This window comes from Pinus tabuliformis, chromosome 9 (assembly GCF_031772625.1).
Source record: "Pinus tabuliformis cultivar Carrire ecotype Pingquan chromosome 9, CPIR1, whole genome shotgun sequence".
NCBI classification, from domain to species: Eukaryota; Viridiplantae; Streptophyta; class Pinopsida; order Pinales; family Pinaceae; genus Pinus; species Pinus tabuliformis.
The window spans coordinates 1421570772-1421590746 of NC_142307.1; the positions used below are offsets into that span (position 1 = coordinate 1421570772).

The 19975-nt window shown below is 38.8% G+C and overlaps 1 protein-coding gene across 3 annotated transcripts in view; it reads right to left on the reverse strand.

Moving 5' to 3' along the window:
* Nucleotides 1-19756, reverse strand: part of LOC149153869 (phosphoglycolate phosphatase 1A, chloroplastic-like) — a 295703-nt gene extending 275947 nt beyond the window's left edge. The window contains exons 1-2 of one of the 3 annotated variants that reach the window (XM_089439669.1): nucleotides 19467-19752; nucleotides 19301-19368 (exon numbers count right to left, since the gene is read on the reverse strand). In XM_089439669.1, coding sequence (XP_089295795.1) covers nucleotides 19301-19368; nucleotides 19467-19575 — 177 coding nt within the window. In that variant the 5' untranslated portion in view covers nucleotides 19576-19752. Of the gene's footprint in view, nucleotides 1-19300; nucleotides 19369-19466 lie in introns of all 3 variants that reach the window. The other 2 variants (XM_089439667.1, XM_089439668.1) reach the window with 2 other exon arrangements.
* Nucleotides 19757-19975: the final 219 nt, after the last annotated feature.

Sequence of the window (19975 nt, forward strand, 5' to 3'; positions counted from 1 at the left end):
GCGCAGCAGAACCCAAAGAAATATCTATGACAAAAATGATGTATGACCCTGGTAATGTTGTAGACGGCCCAGTGAGAAGACTGTTGCAACCTGCTACTGCAAACCTATTCTCTCTATAACTCCGCTGAAGCACTGCAAGAATTCTGGATGAAATCTCCCCATAGTTGGGCGTCATAGAAGAATATTTGGCCAAACATTAATTCAAAAATTGTAGGATACTTAATACATAGGTGACAATATGACGGCCAATTATTGATCCAACAATTTGAAACAAATTGTCGAATACTTAAAGGAGGAAATCTCTATCTTCAACACTGAAAATTTTCCGAAAACTAGTTCTCCTGAAACCCTTGATTTTCTCCGAGGTTGTTCTGCAATAAACCCTCAGGTTGGCAAGATGCACAGCTCTGATACCATTGTAATATCCCCAATTGGAAAATTTGACAATAGATACCATAATGAACTTGAACAGCGAAATAATCGCAAATAAACACACAATCCAGCAATTTGATACACAAATATACACCAATAAATCACTGATCCATTTTATTAATCCACTAGAAAGAGTACATCAACATGAAGGAATAGTGGAGCCTGGGCTTGCCAAGCAAGCGCAGCAAAACCCAGACAAACATCTATGACAAAAATGATGTATGACCCTGGTAATGTTGTAGACGACCCAGTGAGAAGATTGTTGCAACCTGTTACTGCAAACTATACTCCCTAAAACTCCGTTGAAGCACTGTGAGATTTCTGGATGAAATCTCCCCAAGGGTGTTGGGTTTTCGTCCAACACCCAATAGCAAACCCGAGGGTTTCCGTCATGGGGCTATAGAAGTTGGGAACTAGGTTTTGCATACCTCATCAACAGAAATATCAATAATCCAATATGTCCTCTAATGGCCTCCTCCTCCTCCTTTATAGATATGATGGACCCCTCTAGAAGCTCCTATTTTATTATTACTTTAATCATTGAGCACATTTCCTTCTTTTTATTTCAATTAAAATATCTTTTTAATGTGGGAAAATGGTAAACTAGCCACCATGCCTCCTTGAGCCATTGAAAATCACTTCTAACCATCCCATCCTATAGATATTCTAGTTCTGGTTCCAATGAGGTATTACACTAAGGTGTTTCGTCAAGTATTCCCCTCTGAATGTCACCTTAAGCGTAATTAATTAAGTTAGGCACAATAATAACCTTGTTTTACGGGAATTATCAGAATGCAATGGAATGAGAACAAGTTGTGCGAAATCAATCCTGATGATGGAATATGGCAAGTGATCTCCTCCAGACTCCATAAAACATCTCAAAAACCATTGCGCCTACTGATGAAGTAAACTTGCACCTGTGCCCTGTCTGCCTCCAACCCTGAAAGTCCATCCTAACCATGCCATAAGGAACACCAGAAAAAGGAGAATCGCTCCTCCCACCCCAATATTGCTTGCCCTCAAGCAATCCAAACCTGTGGACCAGTCTGGTGGCCCAATGCAACTGAGACCCAATGCCCGAATCCCATACAAACCACTGGGTGATGCTATGCCTCTGTGTCAACCCACCATGAATGGACCCCTCAATGCCCGGATCCCAGACCAATCTCTAATTAAACCTATCATCAACAAATCCTCCTGGATCCCAATGCCACCAAGAACAAGCATCAATGCTCCATGGCTCCTGTTGTGCTATAGCTCCGACTATGAATGTTGCTCCATTAACCGTGTACCAACTCATCACCTCTCTCCAATCCAACCCTTGGCATAGGCCAAGGTCAGTCCCACTATGTAGATGCAGGCCTGAAATGTTGGAAAGTTGTTGGCCTACCTCCCACTGCCAACTGGAGCATGTAGTACTCCTCATGTCTAAGGGTCCTTGTTGCACTATGCTCCTAACTGAGAATATTGTGCCACCAACAGGATACCAACTCATGATCTCCCGCCAATCCATCCTGTGGGAAGGATCAGATGCATGTGCACTTGTATATGGTATAAGTCCACTGTGTTGCACCATGCTCAACTCATGCAGTTTTGCCCAAACAGCCAACCAAATATGTCTAGAAATCCCTGCCCCTCTCCCTATAAGTGGGCAACCCATGTTGCACGCCCGTCTATGTACTCCTAGAGAGGGTTGCTAACTGGAAACACTGCAGCTTTTCTAGCTACCACTGCATCCACCTGCACCTCGTCAATGGATAGACCCAAAGATGGATGTACCACTATTTCCAAAAGAGCCCCCCTCATCTGACAGGAAACTCCATGCTCCACTGGTCCACTCGTCACCTACAAAACTGTCATGTCAAGTCCCAACGCCTCTTGATGACCAATGTCTACATATACTACCTCCCTAGTGGTTGTCTGTACATCTGTCTGCTCCTCATCAATGGTTGGCCCTAAGGATGTCTTCTCATCCTCTTCCATCATGGGCTCAACATGAGCCACTAGTTGACTCTTTAAAGATGGCCTATCATGCACATTGTGCTCCACTATGTGATGCTCATGATGAATGGGAACAAGTTGTTGCTCATCAATCTCCTCTACCAAACATGGTTGCATCTCTGAGTTGTTGTCAACAACTCCCCATGACTGCTCATGCTCCTCAGAGGAGTCCTCATAAGAACCCATGGACTCAACTATAAAAGAAGAGTTCTCATCCTGAAAGTCAAAAGGATCCTCTTCCTGATCTACCTCATTCATCTTTGTTGTATCACCCAAGCATGAGTGATCAGGTCCGCAAGGCTTCTTGCAGGCAAAGCAAAGCCCCTTTCTCCTCAGCTCATTCTTGTTGCACGATTGGTCACCACGAATCCTCCGCAACTCCTCATTTACCAACTGTCTCTTGAATAGTTTTATGTTCTACTTAACCAACCTTTCGACTAGTTCATAAGCAACAGGTGAGACAACCTGTGTCTTCCTCCAAATGGCTAACAATTTTGTCTTCAACTATTTGTGAATAACATCACCTTCAACTAGTAATGAAGATAAGATATCTTGCATGTTGGTTTTTACCTCGTCGGGGTGATGCTCTCTGAATTTGGTGAAGAAGAATTGGCACATCTCAAGGATCAAATCATCTTGTTCTAGATCAAGCATGACTACATAGGATCTGATTTTGGCCATGGTGTCTATTGCACACATTTTGTCAAAGTTCCAAGGAGGAAGAAGTACCAAAAAATATTCAACAGAATCAGATCCTTTATCAGTAGTTCATATATCATTGTAAACCCATTCTACAAGTTATGTAATGTAAATGATGCTAGTAAGACCGTGAATGTATGTAACAACCTAGGTAAGCCTATTATTTTGGGAAGAATTTCATCATAGGAGGTTTTCGTCTCACTGATTCATTTGTGTTTTTAAACATGAATGGTCGGTAGAGTTTTTCTCTCCGGCCTCACCCCAAAGCTAGGGTGTAATTCTTCGTCAAAGTCTTAGGTGAGTCGTAGTGTTCCAGTCGAGTCTTATCTAAAAGTGATTTGGGAATAATTTAAGCTATTTGGATAAATTATTTTATTACAAATCACTTGGTCTATTAGCTCATATTGTGTCGCAGATTGGGTAGCTCATCTTGATCACGAAATTGCTCAGATGAAAAATTTGAGGCATGCCCAATTTTATCCTGGATATATTTTGTCAATGGAGACACAGGCATGATTTTTCCAATTTCCCTTCTCAACCAAGACACTTTCAACTGACTTATCTTGAATGGGGCAAGTGACCTTCTTGCGATGAGATGAGAACTGCTCTGGCGGACTAGGAGGCTTGTGATTTGTCGCAGGGTCCTTGTTTCTTTCATCCTCTGATCCATGCTAAAAATCATGTAGCTTTTCCATTACTTGCAACTTATTCTAAAGAGTGAACTTCTCAATTCTTATGGCCTTCATCTGGTTAGAGTCTTTAACCTTCATAGGATTGATTTCTTTCGAATGGCTTTCCTCCATGGTCAACAACTTATTTTGAAGACATATCTGACCAACTTCCATATCTTCTATTACTTTGTCATTATCTGCTTTTATGGCAAACAAATGATTCTACATATTGGACCTCATAGCCTCCATCTCTTGAGCATACTTTCCCTCTATGGTGCCTATCTAATCAGAGTGATTAATTTTCATGATCTTTACCGCCTCATCATGTTTTTCTTCTATAGCTGACAACCTACTCTGAAAACCGATTTCCATGTTCTTTATTACTTTATCATAATTCACTTGAATCGAACTTATTTCCTCTTTATGACTTGCTTGCATGGCGGTTACTTGATCGAAGTGATTGACCTTCATGATTTCTAGCTCCTCATCACATTTTTCTCATTTGGTGTACAAGTTTCTCATATCCTTGGCGTGATCTGCTATCAATTTTTCTTGATTAAGTTCCATGTTTTTTATCAATTGTGTTTGACTGAATTGCATGTCTTTAACCATTTGCTTTAATTCCTCAATAAGATGCTTATCATTTTCCCTTTCATTGCCTACACCAATTTGACAACTTGTCCCTGCTTTTCCACTATCGCGGATTCGTCTTGCAATGACACAAGTGGATTCATCATGAAAATGGTCGCAAGGTTTGCAATAAGGCACATTTTGATGCACTGCATTTTCTTGAAATCTTTCTTTGATAATTGGGTCCTTTACAGGATCACTTTCATCTTTCTTAGGGGCACAAAGCGAGCTCATTTGATCTCCATATTTATATTTAAAAGCATCGATGATGTCTTGTGAAGAATCAAAAGAATCATCAAGAAAATTGCAAAACCAATCTCTAGCATCACCTTCCAAGGAAATGACAAAAAGTTGCATCTTGACATCTTCATGATTATATCGTGCAAAGCAACAGAATATTTTCATACAACTATCAAACCTTAAGAGATGACTTCTAGCATTGAGTGCATTATTACCCATGAAAGAAGGTAATTTGTTAATGGCATTTTCTGGAATATCATGAGGAATGTTAGCAAAATGACAAGGGGGAACAAGTCCTTCATGATGACTCGCTTAAAGGGAAAAAGGAGGGTCCAAATGGATGCTAGAGATAGAGAGCCTTGGTCAAGAAAATCAAGAGATCCAGAAGAAGCGAGCTTCTGGTAGAAATTCTTGTAAGAAATGAAAGAAGTGGATTCGCCACTTGAACATGAATCTAGCTCTAAGATCCAAAAGGAAAAAACCGAAAGGTTAGTCAGGGAGAAGCAGATGGATATCAGGGAGGGCTTCTTGTCTGAGAAATTATGGATGAATAAGTGGAGTCGCCACCCAAACAGGAAACCAACCAAAATGTCCAGGTGCTAAAGGTGCAGATAGAGAAGATGAAAGGATTAGTGAGAGGAAAAAGATAAGGTGATGAAAAGATGAGAAATGAAAAGATGAAGATAATTAAGACGAATGTTGCAAAGCCAAGGTCCAATAAATTGGCCTCCGACATCGGCACCAAAAAATATTGTCGCTTAGATTGCACAAGCACCGCAACAACGACTCAAGTCAGGGGTTGTCACCTTGATTCCCAACCTCTTTGTTTTAGTTGTCTCCCAACAGCAAGCTATGGAAGGTAGACCATGTAGAAATGAAATGATGAAGGACAAGTTGGGAACCAACTAGTCCGGAAGACACAGTTGAGTGGCCTAGCACTTTATAAATCTATCAAGATTGTTTAAGGATTAGATTGAAATTATATTTGAAACCAGTGCCTTATGGAATCACATCTCTTGCTTATCGAATTAAGACAAAGTAACCTAATGCAAGAGCATCTATCCTAGGGTATCATGTTTACTAATGTAGTTAGTTCCCTAAGTTAGGATTTAATTATTTAATGTATTTTCCTATAGTTTTAAGAGAGAATGAGAATTATTGTAAATAGGAGAAAGTTCGAGAGTATTTTGGAAGAGTTGAGAGATTTGAGGGTTAGTTATATCTTATCTAGAGATAATAGATTAAGTGAGAGTTTTTATGGATCATGAGAGATATTGTGGGAGGTTGTTTAAGATCTAGAACCTACTTTGGGTGTAAATCCACTTGTATAAATCTAGGTGAGCCCGTGAGGCATGTAAGTGAGTGAGAGAGAGGAATGAGAGGCCAATGATTAGGCCAATAGTTCTCTTGTAAATACCTTATTTCTTTAATGAATTATTTCTGAATATTTATATGTATTCTTTGTGTGTGGATTTCAGTTTTATGTTGTGTGTGTTAATTCTTAAATCGCAAGCTTTATAGTTTGCGACATCATAACCGGATGGACAACTGTTGCTTAATGGATGATTGTCTAGCCTACATGAGATAAAAATCCTAAGACCTAGGTGCAAAGCAAAGATCTTGGTTAGTTTTAATTAAATGCCTAATATAAGTATGACCTTCAAGCTAGGCTCCAAAGTAGGTTGTGGGAAGGAGGCCAACAAGAAGCAAACAAGGGCTTGACTAACGATACCTTTTGTTAGGCTCCTATCACCCGATGCCTCCGGCGTTGCAGAGACTGTGGCTCTGATGACTGCAAGGTCACCGTGTTAACCACCAAAGAATTGCCAAGGCCCCTCAAACTAAATGAGAAGGGTTGTCATAGAAATCTATCAACCAAGCTTATGCTTGGAGGTAAATTATTAATGCAACTAATCTTAGGATGCAAATGCAAAGTGGTTTAAGCAAGTGCTTCTTGAGCTAGGATTGTTTAATGTTTTAAGTACTTTGGTTAAGATTAGCCTTGTGACAAGAGTACTTAATTAATGAATGAAAAAATCAATCTTAGCAACAAGAACATGTGCCAATTTGTCAAAGTGCCAACCAGACACAATAGAAAACCAAAATGGAACTTGCTCAAATAGATATTGTCCACAAGTTTAATGATAAATAGAGCACTTATCTACAACAAGACAATGTCAATTACTTAATTAGATTTAGCAAGTTTCCTGGCTATTAAATTCTTTGTTCAACAAGTAGATTATCACAATCCCAACGTTGTAATTAAATCACAGCTATTACCAATCAGATTTCTCGATAAACCAAGGCTCTATGATATTTACAGATCACCAATTACTTAAGAGATTTTTAACAATATTCTTTAAATTTGCCAATCAGATCTCCCAAAGACAAGTGAATGTAACTTAAAGCACTCAACAAGATTATGAGATTAGAGTTTGGTGTTTCAAATGCTTTGTGAGCAAGTTTGTTCGAGTGCAAGATTACGAGTTTTGAAACTCACGATTAGTACTCTTAGCATACGAAGGACTTCTCCAAATGTTAAACAATGTAAACACTATGAATCAATGAAAGCATTTGTGATACTTAAGTTCCTAAGTTATCAATGAGTAGTGATCCAACTTTTATGACAGCAGAAAACCGATTATGACAACAGTAAGTTTACCAATGACGAATGTGCCCAGAACTGTCCTAAATACAAAAAATATCATGCAATGCAACTTTGCACAATATAACTAGCAAAGAGATGAGAGAGGGAGAGTTAGTAATCCAAACAAGGCTATCGTTGATTAGGCAATAGCAATGCCAATATCCTGTAGGTATCAAATGCCAATCTCTATCAATCTGCCCTTTCAAATGCTAAATAATCAATTGTAAGAGGTATACCAGTGCCAATAAATAATGAACCACTGAAGCTTATTTTGAGGTATATCAGTCCACTTATAATGATGAAATCACTCCACCAGATCAGTCTAAATTCAAGGAACAGTAACCAATGCAATATTGATGCTAAAAACACTATGCCACTGCTACATCAGATCATATTATTGTAAAATAGATTATTCAACTGTAAATCAAATCAGTCTTCTAATGCCCAAGATAAGTCATAAATAACAAGAAACAAAAACCGAACACTTGATAAACATGCAAAATATGGACGAGCACTAATGCGAATCTCAGAGATGTATGTGTGATCCGAAGTAGGCAATAGGCCTAAGATCCGCTCCTTACAAGCCCCCGAGAGAGGTTTTAGACCTGCATATACAAATGTCAGGGATATGATCTTTCAAGCCCTTAAAGTAGGTGCCAAAATAGTCCAATACACTAAGCGGATGTCAGAGAAATGTTAACAGAGGCATATGGTATTGGAAAACAGGTATTAGCCTCTTGAATTTAACCAATATCGGATCTCAAATTCAAGTGTTGTCCCTGCATACAAAGTGTTAGTCTTTGAAACAATGATACAACCCTTAAACCCTTGATATGCACAAGAAAGAACTCAATAATCCATGTGGATCAGATCTGATACAAAGAGAAGGGTGTACGGTCATGAAATATGGCCAATAGTGTAATGACCCATCATTAATATAGAGAGCACGAGAATATTAGCATGCATACGATGCATGCATATGATAGCTACATATGCATGTATCGCATGCACTGCACTAGTAGCTATATTCTAAATTACTTAATGCCTCATGATTAATGAGCGATTACCAATGATATTAAGTTTAAAAGTATAAAGTAAAAGGGTTATAAAGAAAATAAATGTAAAGAATTATGTAAATCATTAAAAATCAAGTTATATAATTATCTATTGAGAAATTTTAATAAAGTATGTGGATGAATTATTAAAGGAATAAATTACATCAGAATGAAGCTCCTAGGTATGAACTTAGGACCCTTTAAATTAAATATATAAAAAATTTAATCAAAGTAAAATGACTCATATCAAAATATCCTTAAGGAAAGATACGACTCTGCATGTTGAGGAGGTGTCGTTGCGAAGGGAAGCGGTGGGCTCATAGGTGGAGAGAGAACCACCGCTAATAAGGGTACATAAGAAGAGGCCGAGGAGGAAGAAAGGGGGGGACTCGGTGTTCTTGGCCTGAGACTGTATTGCTATAAGTGGAAAAACTGATCCAGGTGCTGTTGGAGGAGGAAGGAGAGGAAATTTATACACACTGTCTATAATTCGGAACTATTGAGCCTTACTTGTTTTGAAGTCTCTGGGCACGGGGGAACGGTATGCATCGGTTGAGAAGCATACTGGATCGAGTATCTAGGTATATTCAATTTGGCTGGGTGGTTTTGGTCATTCGGTAACGAGAGCGCTGGAGCGCTGGAGCAGTTCTGAAGCATCCTCACCGCAACATCCGTAGCAGACCAGGTAAGTACTTCATCAAATCCATTAATACGGTTTCACAGTTTCAGCAGACCAGGTAAGTACTTCATCAAATCCATTAATACGGTTTCACAGTTTCAGTAATCTTTACAGTTTCGGTAATGACTCTTTAACTTAGCACAATCTTTACATATGGTATCAGAGCTGGTTCAACTTTCGGACCTGTTAAGTTGTTAAAAGATTTAAATTTATCAAAATAAGGTGAGTAAATTCTACATTGAATCATGATTCAGTGGGTACCAACGCCATGAACGGGGCAATCTGCACATTATCATCCCTTTCGGGGTCAGGCTATACCAATACACCGGATGGCTATTCCTTCAGAAGAAGGCTACTAACAATCCCCCAGATTATCTACTCAAGGCCGTTTACAGCGTACACATTTTGCACTCAGGGTCGTCTGCAGTCTGTATCGAAACCAACCACTGTTGCCTCTCCATCGCCATTAGCAAATGAATTCCAAGACTTTGAAAAAACCGTTTCAAACCCTGACATTTTCAGCGCCACAGATGAAGCGGTTTTAAGGAAACAGAATGCAAAGTCTCTGTCTCTACTCCATTCCTCTTCATCACCAAAAACATTTGAAACTTCAACCGAAGATGATGCCCTTTTCGACGATGAAGAGGCAAGGCTTACACTGGCGTTGGATAATGATGATGTCACCAGAACCCCCAGGTTTCCTAGAAGTGTCAATCGCGCCAGGGCTTCGAGGGTAGAGCAGCTTTTAAGTCAGGGAAAGGGTAGAAGTGACCGCGAAGAGCAGATGCTAAGACACGCATTGAGTATCAGAAGGCTCAGAACTAAAAAGGTCTTGAAGGAATCAATGAAAGCTTCAGCGCTGAGCGATAGATATTCTGAGAATTTGGTTTCCCACATGGATGGTTTTGTTGACTACATTATAATCAAGGCTGCATCCGCTAAAGTAATATATTGCAGAGAGGAATATGTAAGAGAGCAACAAAAAATGCGTATGCAGAGGTAGCGGCCGCCAAATCTGAAAGCCTAAACTCAGCCAACATCCCCAGATTATTGATCTATTAGCCAATATGTGAACGACCAGCTAGACCATAGCTGATTGCTGATTTGGTCCTCGTATGCACTCAAATGCTAGCCTAAAAGGGCATTGGACAAACGTTTAATTATGGTTACTGAAGCTTCACGATTGCAGCCGCAGGAAAAGGGAAACACACAGTTCTTAGGTACAGCAATCGACCTCTGGCGAGCTGTCTTGTGTTGAGAGTAGATTTGCGGGCGCTGGAAAGAAAGGGCAGGGAAGGATTCTTCCTCTATACCAAAAATGGCTGCCATTGCGGTCGGCGGTAGGAACCGCAACAATGGACGGAACGCGGATGGTGATGGAAACCTTGTATTTGAAACAAGTCCCGGAGTAGAAGTAATCGCGAGTTTTGATCAGACGGGTATCCGTGACGACCTTCTTCGAGGTATATACCCATATGGCTTCGAGGAACCTTCAGCTATTCAGCAGAGAGCGGTCATGCCCATCATCAACGGCAGAGATGTTATTGCGCAGGCACAGTCTGGGACGGGAAAGACCTCCATGATTGCATGATATTCGACACCTGCCTGGCTAAACGATTGCGTGTTAAATTAAGGCGTGAGTTGGTAGTTATTTGACGCGTAAAGAATTACGTGCCCCGTGGGCTCTTATGAGTCATTATACGCCGATAATTCATTAATAATCAGGCTGAGCGGTTAGAGAGAATACTTTTAAAGGTATTGGATTTCAAATCTTTATGAATCGGAGCGAAATCACCACTACGCATAGCTGATGCGGTGAAATGTGGACTTCAGAAACATCTAAGGCCAGAACCTAAGTAATATGAATCCCAGCAGCTCTTTAGGACGGCAAATAGTGGCGAGGACGTCGCAAGTTCAAAACGTCTGTTTTTGGTAGCCGCCGTCATAGACGACCTCCTTGAGCTTCAATCCATCGAGATCGAACAAGACACTGAAGCGTTTGCAACTGTTCTCGTTCTTGGGTTTTAAGAGAATCCGTTATATATTCGCGAATTTGAGGGTTCTACGGCGGAGTGCCTGGAAAGGAAGGTTATGATGTACTGATAATCGGACAGTCGCAGCAAAAAGCTTCATTTCGGGAAAATTATGGCTTGCCGTTGGTTTGCTGAATGCCTTCTGAAGATTTTAAATTTTCTGCTGATATTGGCCGGCTTAGGGATTGATCGCCTGGTAATATTCGACATGAAAAGCCTGCTGAGAAAATTCCACAAAGGAGGGAACAGCGATGCCAGCCGATCGTCTAACCAAACGGGAGCTTCGTCGTCTTCGTCTCCCTCACTGTCCGATGGAACTGATCACAGTGCAGCATGGAGCAATGCCTCCGCTTCTCCCTCGAGGGAGGGGGCTAACGACCTTTCTTCCTCCCGAGGTAGGACAGCAGGAGGAGGGGGAGGCAGGGTTACTACTAGTACGACAAATAATAATAACGGCGAAGACGAGCAGCTGGGAGAGGATTATTCTTTTCTGGAAGAGGAGTTCCAGGTGCAGTTGGCTTTAGCTATCAGTGCGTCGAACACTGATGTTAGATACAATTCAGAGTCGGAGCAGATTAAAGCTGCGCAGAGGTTAAACCTTGGCCGTGCACTGACCCGTGTTAGATGTACGGACTACGACGCAGAGTCGCTTTCTCGGCGTTATTGGGATTATAATGTTCTTGATTACGAGGAAAGAATTCTGGATGGATTTTATGATGTTTATGGTGGTTCGTATGACCTTAGTTCTCAAGACAAGTTGCCTTCTCTTGCTGAACTTCAACAGATACCTGTCTCAAATAATCTAGGCTATGAAGTTGTCCTAGTCAATAGAGCAATTGATCCTGCATTAGAACAGCTTGAACAAGCTGCTCTTTGCCTTGCACTAGATTCTGGAACTACTGAACCTGGTCCAGTGAATAGTGGCCTAGCACAAAAGGTTGCGGACATTGTTGCGAATCATATGGGTGGGCCAGTTAGTGATGCTAATGACATGCTAGCACGGTGGACGATGACAAGATATGAATTGCAAGTTTCTTCAAATAATATTGTACTTCTTCTTGGTTGCTTGCAGACAGGGTTGTCGCGTCATCGGGCTCTGTTATTTAAGGTGTTAGCAGATCATGTTGGTATACTTTGCAGAATAAAGAAGGGGAGCCACTATATTGGAATCAATGAAGGAGCTATAAACATAATTAAGCTAGATTTTAAAAGGAATTTATAATTGATCTAATGGGAGCTTGAGGGACTCTTATTCCTATTGAACAAGTATGGATTCTGTTCACAATGTGGAGATGAATAGCATGAACTTTGGTCAGCAGATTCCTCTACGGCCAGACCGTGATTTGTTGTCTTTTCAAGATATGGATTTTGGCCAGCCTGCAGAAAGAAGATCACCTCAAAGGATTCAAATCCTGAACAGAAGTCCCAAGACGTTTTAGATGGTGGTTTTGTAGCTGCTCCTTCAGTTATGTTGGCTGACATTAACTCACACCAAAATGTTGAAGAAAAGAAAGTTATGAAACAGAACAAGTTCCCTGGGAAAAGAAACGAGTTTCAAAGACGGCGGGAAAATCTCAACCCAGGACTTGGACGACCACCACTTCCCATCATGCGGAAGAATCCTTTTATATGCAATGATGTTTTAGGGGAATGTGATCCTATAGATGGAATAGGACTGAGGAGAGTACAAGAGACTAGGGGTTTTAATCAAGTCAAAGAGTTTCTTAAGATGGCTCCAAAGACTATTTCTGTTTTTGCTCCGGTTACTGTTTCAGAACACATGCAGGTATTTCAGTTGGCAGGGGCGACTTCGGCTTTGATTATGTTATTGCTTGCTCCATTACAGAGCAACCGTGAGTGTACAGAAGAATCTATTAAACTGTTCTTGTCACCGAATGAAGATTTTCTGCCGAGTCATATTCATATATACTGTGCGCCCATTCTACTTGAGTTCTGTAAACTGCTAGTAAAGAGTGTACCTGGCCATGATTTATACACGGTATGCCGCAATGCCCTTGCCTCTTTGCTGGACACTATTGGTGTTGCTCATGGAAGTCAATATTTCAATGAAGCTAAGGCAGAGACAATTGTTCAAGATTTATCTCCTTTTGTCCTCGAGCTTGCTATCAAGCTTTCTTCAAATTTATGTTGCGTAACTAGGCCATCCCTTTCCAAGGATAAGCCCGTTCACATGATGCAACATGTTAAAGAGGTGCATGATAAAGAGGCGCAGGATTTTACTGCTTTTGTAATACCTTTGTGCAAAGCCATGGAGGCAATTGATAGAACTGTAACATCTCACGTAATTGTAAGTAAAGGTCCACACATGGAAAACTGTTCTAGAACAGATTCCTTGATGGTAGCAGACATTGGATCCCATAAGTGGCTTTGCACAGTATTCAGGGAGCTTCTGCATAAGATTGATAGTTGCCTGGAGGCAGTGGCAAATATCGTTGTTGAACCAGGGCCATCCACACGTGAGGATTGCCCTATTGGCTGGGCTCCATTCCTCTTCATTCTGAAGGGCCTTCATGCCATTGCCAAGCTTTCCAAAGATGACATGGAAGATTTTCTATCGATGCTAAGTGCCCGCCGTTTAGCTTTAAATAATCTTAGTCAACAGTTACCATTGCATGATGATCATTTTTGGTTACTTGAATATAGTTCCCTTCTTGATTTCGAGTCTAAGAGGTATCTAGTATTGGCTATGCTGCCAGAACCTCAAGAAGATCATGATGAACGGCATGAAATTGTAGTCCATAGATCTCAGCTTCTTGTGGATTCATTTGAGCCACTTGCCTATGCAGAAGCCGATGCTTTACAGGGAGGAATTTCTGTGGAGGTTCGATTAGTAGCTGTGAGATATGCTAAAGAATGTATGTTGTCAAATCCATTTAGGCCTGAGTCAACTGCTATAAATGCTGCTCTTAGCGATCAATTGTTGGATTCTGATGAGGCTGTTCGGAAGGGAGTTATTGGAGCAATTTGTGATGTAGCAAATTATGCGCTAAAATGCATTTCCACTAAGACTATTAGACAAGTAGTGGATTTCCTTCATGACCAAACGGTCTCAGTGCGAAAGTACACATTGGAAAGACTTGTAGAAGTTTACAGAGTCTATTGTTCAAAATGTTTGGATGGCTCAGTTTGTAACTTTGAGCTCGATTGGATTCCTGGGAAAATTCTAGTGTGTTGTTATGACAAGGAATTCAGCCATGCACCCAACTTTTTCTTTGGATATTTGACAATTATTATTTGCAACAAAAGGCCAACCATTTAATTTGGTTGACTGCGGGCAGATCTCAAGTAGTGGATGTTGCTTTCTCCCAGTCACTTTTCCCTTCGGACCTTCCAGTTCCAGAAAGAGTAAAACATTGGATTGCAATGTTTTCTGAGTTTGAAAAACCAGAGATTAAGGCTTTTGAGGAAGTTTTGAATCAAAAGAAAAGGTTACAAGTACAAATGCAGAACCTTCTATCATGCAAGAAAAAAAAAAAATTAAAGGAAGAAGATACACCTGAGCTGAAAAATAAGATTCTTTGTTGCGCCAAAACTATGCCAAAGTCCTTCAACGATATTCCTAAAGCAGAGGAAAGCTTTATAAAACTATTCGAGATAAAGGACAACACTATTTGGAAAGCATTATCAAGTTTACTTGATTCCAGCTTGTCTTTTGTTCAAACACAATTAGCTTTTGATTGCTTGCTAAAGCAAGTTGGCGAAAGGCACCCTCAATATGAATTTATGAAGATACTTGCCATAAGGTGTTCTTATTTCCCTTTTGGAAAAGAGCATGTGAAAGAAATTCTTAAAGAGATTGCAAACAATAAACTAGCTGGGACAGTCAAAACTGTTCTATCATGCGTGAACCTACTTGTGAAAGCAAAAGCAAATTTGATTGGGAAACTATATCGAAGAATACAAATGTAGAAAATTGTAGATTAAAAGAGAAAGGGACTCAAATACCAAGGATGCTGTGAATTGGGATGCAGTCAGATATGCTGATCTTGAAGATACTGCAGATGCCATCAAGGACTGAGTGATGAACAATGCTCTTGCAGGGAGAATAAAACGGTTTCTTGAGATGCTTCACACAGACATTGGCAGCATTGATCTAGAGTGGATGAAGGATATTCCACCTGATGATGCAAACTGGCCTTTCCTGCCGATGATGATATGGACTCCTTGATGTTGTGAATTCCTTGATGATATGGACTTCCTGATGATGATAATATGGACGAGATTAACTCCTTGAAGAGTTGAACGAAAAGGAGTTGACGTATTCTCTAGAGATAAGTACTTTCTTGAATATTTTGGTATTATGCTTTTAATTATTATTAGTCTCTTGTAATTGTAAATTTTGCTTGGATGGATTCGTTTTACTATTATTTATGCTCCAGTAACAAACAAGTGGTAATGATGTTTATATTCTTACAAACTTCTAGATATTCATTTTGTTTAGTCATCCTCCTTTATAATTACTAGGGGACTCACTAGCAGACCAGATAAGTACTTCATCAAATCCATTAATACGGTTTCACAGTTTCAGCAGACCAGGTAAGTACTTCATCAAATCCATTAATACGGTTTCACAGTTTCAGTAATCTTTACAGTTTCGGTAATGACTCTTTAACTTAGCACAGTCTTTACAAATAGGCCTTCGATCTAGCCCTTGATGACCCTTGCAAAGGAATGTAGGTCTGCAAACACAAGATTGAGCCTTGATCTATTGAGTTTTAGGGCTCTTGGATGGATGTCTTAATCTACAACCATGAACGTTAGAATTCCAACCAAATGTGCCTTGCAAAAATGACAAAAAGACAAGCCATATGATCACAATAGACAAGATAACCTTACACACTTGATAAAATGATGAATTATGCACGCAAGAGCACTAGATCTACAAGATTTAATGGTGAAAATGTGATTGGAAAGGGGTTTAATGAATTTCAAATAATTTTCTTGCTTGATACCCTTGCCAAAGGGCTTGTGTAGCCCTTGAAGGCTTGTGACCTTCACTTCTAGCCTTTGCATCCAAGACTGAAGATGTGGGCTTTGTAGATTGGGGCCCAATAAGGTGTTATATGCTTTGAAGCCCCACAAAATCCTTGCCCAAATGAAAACGCTGCCCAAAAAAGAGAAAAAACTTTCGAAACCCTTGTATTATGGTGGAAGAAATTTCAAATTAGATCTTCAAATAAACTTGTTTTTTTTCCAGATCGATGTGTTTTCACCTGTAAAGGAACTTTATGTACAAGATCCTAGCGACTAAATCCTAGACCTAGACAACCCACGTTAGATTTATACAAGATATGTACAAAATAAATCAGATCTATACAAAGGTTAGAAATTTAAATTATTTACAAAATTTCTATTATACAATATACACAATGATTTATGGCTCTTATAAGCAGATCTATTTGTTAAATGCACAGGAGATAAAAATAGATGAATGAAATAATTTAAATGGGTGAGCAGTGGCCAAGATCTCTACAAAAACCAATCATCAGATAAGGCCTGGAGTTTAGCAAAGTGGGTTCTTAAGCTTTCTTGTCTTGGAAGTTGGTTGGTCCAACCGAAGACTTCCCCTCACGCCCAAGATTTGAATCCTTAAAAACTCTACACACTTAAGATCAATAGGAGCTAGATAGACACCATAACCCTCAAGATCTATAGATACCTGTTAGATCAATCAAGTTAGAATGATTTCTCTAAACCCAATAGCTAATGCAAGATACATGTGCAAATAGCTAATCCAATAAATGGCTAAAGAAAAATAACTTATAAAATATTATCCAATAGAGCATTAAGAACATGATTCAAAATAATTTACCACAAGAAGCAGAAGAGAAACACCACCATGAATAAACTCCAATGTCTTTTTTATTATTCCAGAAAAATATTACAACAGAGCTTCTTCGAAATTTTTTGGTATCTTGAGAAGCTAATGGCTTCTAATTTACATGTACATCCTCCAAGTGGAAAATAATGGATAGTTGGCTTGATCCCCATCAAAATATTCTCGACCATTGATAGATATTTGATCATATTTTAATCTCCACCATTGCAAATCTTTATTATTGAGGAATTTTCGAATTTCTTATGAAAACCATTTTTTATTAGCACAAAAATAATCATTTTGAGCTAATTTCCTCAAAATTTTGACTTTGACTTAACCACCAAGGCCCAAGGGTCCAATGTTTCTTGAAATTTTCAATATTCCCTTGGTGGGGGACTTCCAAAAAATAATTCCTTTAAGACTCGCAAATTTTTCTACTTAATGAATTTAATTTCTCTAGGACTTTTAATTTTGACTCTAATTAATTAAATTTTTGGCTTAGGATTTTAATTTATTTTTGCCAAAAAAATTAATTAATTCACTTGAAGGGATTAATATTTTTTTCCACCCTCTAATATTTTAGTCATGGTGTCTAAGTATGAGAGACCATGCGCTAGAATATTTTTTGCATAAGATAATTACATTGCAACCCTCAAAGGGGGAAAACTCATTCATTATAGATCCTCAATTTATTACCCAATTCTGCAACTCAATATGATCTAGTAGACCAAGTGATTTGTAATAAAATAATTTAGTCAATTAGCTTAAATTATTCTGAAATCACTTTTACAAAAGACTCGACTAAAACACTAAGACTCACCTAAGACCTTGACGATAAATTACACCCTAGCTTTGGGGTAAGGTTGGAGGGAAAAAAATTGTCGATCATCCGTGTTTAGAAACAAAAATGAACCAGTGATATGAAAAACCTCTTAGGATGAAATCCGTCGTCAAGATAATAGGCTTACCTAGGTTGTTACATATATACATGGTCTTACTAACATCATTTACATAAATATTTTGCAGAATGGGTTTACAACTCAGAGAAATTAACCACTGATGATGATGAATCTAAGATGATCTGAATGGTCAAACATGATGGAATTCCTTTGCGAAAAAGTGTACTGCTATAGGGTAGTTGACATGGAGTGGTCAACAAGGCTATTTAGAGCCTCATTGATTATTGTATTGCATTGGGCGCCATTTTAATATATGCACCCTTACATGATATATAAATTAACAAATTTTGCACATTTTATTTCTAATGGTTTGGAATCATGGTTTAAAATCTTAAAAATATTTTTTTCCATTAAAATATATTAGATATTAGTTTATGTATTTTTTTCAATCGATTCACTTCAAAACAGAGATCAAATTTTTAAAACAATGATTTAATCTAATTCGCTTTATTTGTCTAAAGGAAACATTTACTTTATTTGTCTAAAGGAAACATTTACTTTATTTGTCTAAAGGAAACACTTTTTGCCCCTCAAAAATGATCACCTACATAAAACCTCGATCCCTCTTCTTTAGTCATTGTCCAAATGCATAGTCAAAAGATGCTCCAAGTTTCACATTCATAAAGTCACCATGGCTCCATTCCTGACAGCGCTTAAACTGTTATACAGTAGCAGCAGCTGAAGATGTTTAGAGCTTCACGAAGTCGTTATTTGCCTCTGATTTGATGTTCCAAATTTGTCTTCATTAATACCTCATTATTTGACTTTCTCAAGGGAACCAAAAGTGGCATTTTGAACTTTTTCCCAATGCCATATCACAAAGTTTCAGCCGTGGTAACAAGATTTGGTCACACCAGCCTTTGCAGTATAGAAATTCAGTACCAAATTTGGCAAATATTCTCTACAATGCCCCCAAAAAACAGCGAAAATCTTACAAATATTTTTAGAAAAGCATTTAAAAATTTGTAAATATAAACTACATTGCAATTTTTCAAAGAATGAAATAGTTTTTTTCGTTTCCACCTATAAGCCCTAAAAACTTCAAAAATATTTTTTAACAACACTTGAAATATTTACAAACATAAATTCCATTGTAAAATTTTCAAACAACGAATTGTTTTTTCTGGTCTACGTTTTTGCATGAAGCTGAAATTCTTCCAAAATATGGAACAAAATGTGCATTTTCGTATTTATGACATATATACTATCGTATTGGAGCCATACTGATTTGTTTATTGCATATTTTTTCTACATAATCGTATATAATACGTATTAGTATTCAAATATTGTGCTATAGTTTCATCGCGTCAAGCTCCGTATGCTAGCAAATACTCTTTTAGTTATGTACAGAAGTTCCGATCACAGTGGCAGAATGAAATAAACAAATTTGAGGTATTAAGCTTAAATCAACGGACCCGCGACCGAAGCATGTCTAAGGTTTCCGGTACGCCGTCGATCAGCTTTTCGCCCTTCCATATGACACCTGCAGTCAGTATAACAAAATCATCCCGACATCGTCCTTGCAGGTAAAAAAAACTATAAAAACAATAATATCCACGCATTTCATATGAATCGACCAACCATCGCAGTCAAAAAGGAAAGTCTGCACCGAATTTATCAGTTCTTCGGCATTGCTTAAAAAAGAGACTCCAGAAATATGTGTGCCGCTGTCAATGCTCGTGGTGGACATGATCGGCCTATGGGAACAATGCAGCTTCTGAAATGTTCCTCTGCAAGTTTGGGCAAAGAGACCAGCGAGGTATCGAGGTGGTCCAAAAAGGGACTATTCTGTCGCCGTGGAATATGCTTTTTCTGGTCATGATTTTAATTGTTAGTTAAAATAGGTGGTTTATAGGGCATGACCACTACGAGCACCGAAGTTTAACGAATTTTGTTGAAGTCCCAAATCAACTCGAAAGTACCACTCGCTCTAACATGTTGATGTCATTCAGTACTTTCGGGCTGATGTCTAAGTTGAGTGGTCAAAGTACAATTCGCTTTGAAGCCATGTTACTATGATATTTTAATTTTTATTATATTAAAAATAGTCTATAAGAATATTAAATTTTTTATTTTTTTGTTTTTTAATT